This window comes from Oncorhynchus tshawytscha, linkage group LG25 (genome assembly GCF_018296145.1).
Source record: "Oncorhynchus tshawytscha isolate Ot180627B linkage group LG25, Otsh_v2.0, whole genome shotgun sequence".
Taxonomy (NCBI): domain Eukaryota; kingdom Metazoa; phylum Chordata; class Actinopteri; order Salmoniformes; family Salmonidae; genus Oncorhynchus; species Oncorhynchus tshawytscha.
This window is the reverse complement of record NC_056453.1, coordinates 19,171,474-19,174,555: the sequence shown is the minus strand read 5'-3', so window position 1 is coordinate 19,174,555 and position 3,082 is coordinate 19,171,474. Positions and strand designations below refer to the sequence as shown.

General features: G+C 42.1%; 1 protein-coding gene across 3 annotated transcripts; it reads left to right on the top strand.

The window, feature by feature from the left end:
* Window positions 1-248: 248 nt before the first annotated feature.
* Window positions 249-2,698, top strand: pts (6-pyruvoyltetrahydropterin synthase). 3 transcript variants are annotated; one of them, XM_024387883.2, is made up of 7 exons: window positions 249-692; window positions 979-1,060; window positions 1,413-1,492; window positions 1,683-1,702; window positions 1,899-1,955; window positions 2,157-2,227; window positions 2,350-2,698. In XM_024387883.2, exons 1-7 carry the CDS (start codon window positions 599-601, stop codon window positions 2,471-2,473), a joined length of 528 nt encoding a protein of 175 aa, XP_024243651.2. In that variant the 5' UTR covers window positions 249-598; the 3' UTR covers window positions 2,474-2,698. The 3 variants fall into 3 exon arrangements, with proteins under 3 accessions (XP_024243651.2, XP_024243650.2, XP_042162016.1); XM_024387882.2 differs by having other exon boundaries at window positions 254-692; window positions 1,680-1,702; XM_042306082.1 differs by lacking the exon at window positions 249-692 and having other exon boundaries at window positions 702-1,060; window positions 1,680-1,702.
* The last annotated feature ends 384 nt before the right edge of the window (window positions 2,699-3,082 follow it).

Below are 3,082 nucleotides of genomic sequence, written 5' to 3'. Positions count from 1 at the left end.
GTCATTGGCCTGTGCCGTTGGGACAAATGACAGTCCCTTACCTAAGGCAGATGAGCATGTGTTTGACAAGTTCATTACAATGTCTTCCTCCGTCTGAGTGGGAGGGACTTCGGGTGTTATGCGTTATCCACACTTCAATGTTTTGAAAGGTGGGCTTTTATTTTGAAGGTTCTCTCATTACCATACAAAGTGGTCATGGTTTGTGCTGCATGCAAAATATTAGTTGGTTTAGAGCCCCACAGTGGAGGTGTCATAATACTCACAAAACCTAGCGTCAAACAGAGTAGTTCCAATGGGTTTTCCACCATTAATTGTTCCCATAGGGAATTTTTTAGAAACACTTAATAAGGGCTGTGTTTCGGGTAGACTTACCCTGACTTGACGTTTTGATAACCATGTAAATCTCTTTCGGATATGGTGACTTTGATCAATGTAGTCGGCTGTATTTACACTCGGATTCGAAAACGCTAATTGGCATCATGCAAGACTACAAATCCCTGCAAGCTCCTGCACGTCATCTCTAGCTGACACCTTTGCTAACAGGTATTGTGCACAGGAGGTTGGTGGCCGCATAATTGGGGAAGATGGCCTCGTGGTAATGGCTGGAATTTTTTTGCGGGTAAATACAGGCGAATATATTGATAATCTCCTTGGCCTAGAGATTTACACGGTTATCAAAATGTCACGCCAGGGTAAGCCTACACGAAACACAGCTCTTAGTTTGTTTTAAAAAAATGCCTATGGGAAGAATGTATGAAGGAAAACCTATTGGAAGCATTTCCCTGTTTGACTGATAGGTTTTATGGGTAGTATAACATACCGTGGTACTCTATTGTCGCTGAGCGTTGAATGACCTGAAAAGATTAGGGGGCGTGGACTCGATTCTCCACACGCCCAGCATAACCTATTTAACGGCATCTGCGACGACTATTAATTACATTGTTTACTTCTGTTCATCTGTCATTACAATGGCACAAGCCGATTCAAGAAACGAAGTAGCAGAGCGCATTGGATATATCACACGAGTCCAGAGTTTCAGCGCGTGCCATCGATTGCACAGGTACCAGTGCAATCCTTTATATTTTTTGTTGTTGTAAACGACGACGCAATAGGCAGCTTAATGCAGGGTTGCCATCTAGAAACTGTTGCAGAGGCTGCGAGACGAGTGCAAGATGGAAAGCATTGTGGTATGATTGTGTTTCCAATGAGACGTTTTATTTGATAGAAGGGAGAGTTTTAACGCCACGAAACGAAACTGGAATCAAGCATAACCTGTTGCGTCAATCCCGGAAGATCATGGGATCTGTAGTTCTATTGTAGAGACAGCGAAGCCATCAACTTCTTAAAATTGTTAAAGGTTTGTATTATCTATTTGTTGAATTGAAACCTCGTGTATTGTGTTGTCTCTCCAGCCCAACGTTGAGTGATGAGGTAAACAAGAGGATATTTGGGAAGTGCAACAATCCCAATGGCCATGGACACAACTATAAAGGTCAGTCATTGGTCAAGGTCTCATCCAAACCATGCACGTAGGACCAATAGGACCAATTCTGTTGTCAGTTATTGTCTGATTCACAGTTGGCCTATAGGTTACATAGCTGTCCTGTTCCATAACTTCAAACTGGGTCTAACCCAATGTTTATCTAAGGCTCTGTTGTGTTTTTATTTTATTTTTGTAGTAGAGGTGACGGTACGGGGAAAGGTAAGTCCCACCTGAAACTTTGCGTCGTACCATATTCATAAAAACACGACTTACAAAACATTCTCATGGTTGCTAGTGGTAGAAACACACCAGTAAATCACGAGACACTCTCATGATATGAAAGCAGTCTGCCTCCTTGGTAATGGATGTTGGAGACACACAGACCGTCACAGAGCTTCTCTTTGTCCATCTCCAGATCGATCGTCACACAGGCATGGTGATGAACATTACAGATCTGAAGCAACACATCGAGGTGAGACCCTCCCTTTCTTCCAATCCAATCCTGGACTTGACTTTTTTGATTTGTTGCGAAGGCTTTGCTTTGATAGCGTAGGCTGCTAGACTATTAATTTCTTCATTAATTTCACATTTGTAGCACATTATAGAGGATAAGGAGAATGTGCATTAATTGATTACTGTGTTATTTACAAACTCATGTATAATTCTGATACAGGAAGTCATCATGATTCCGTTGGACCATAAAAACCTGGATAAGGACGTCCCCTACTTTGCTAACGTTGTCAGGTGTGTGCTCCTCTACTGGACCGTAGCCTTATGTTTATGAGTAACGGGTGGATTTTCAGTTCGGAGCACGTGATTCAGAGTTTCCATGGTTTAAAGTTTTTATTTTTTTGTCTGCTGTACAGCACAACAGAAAACGTGGCTGTATATATCTGGGACAACATGGTCAAGCAGCTACCAGCCAATCTTCTCTACGAGGTCAAGATTCACGAGACTGACAAGAACATTGTTGTATATCGAGGAGAATAGCCAGCCACCTTCAGTACCTTGTAATTAGTACGATCTTTACTAATATATATTATGTAGTATGCACATCTCACGTTTGAGTTCATAGATGGACTTATGCGATGTGTTATGATAGTATTAAAGTGCAGAGTTGAGGTTATACTATTGAATAGTATTTTGCATCATTTGCTGGTGCAATCCACTCTACAACTTTGTTACCATAATAAATGGAATAAGCTCAAATTTAAACAAGTTGTTTGTGCCTCTACAGTGCATCTACAATAGAGAACATCTAGAATGTACCTGACTACAGATTGACCACTAGAGTGCAGGATCTGAATGCCTCATAGCCCAGCAAGCAGCTTGACTTGACTGAAATGTCTAGTTTAGGGGTGTCAAACTCATTCCTTGGAGGGCCTAGTGTCTGCTGGTTTTTAGTTTTTTCTTTTAATTAAGACTTAGACAACCAGGTGAGGAGAGTTACTTGCTAATCAGTGACCTTAATTCATCAATCAAGTACAGGGCTCCCAAGTGGCACAGCGGTCTAAGGCATCACAACAGACCTTGGTTCGATCCCGGGCGGCGCACAATTGGCCCAGCGTGTGTGTTTGACCAGGGTAGGCTGTCATTGAA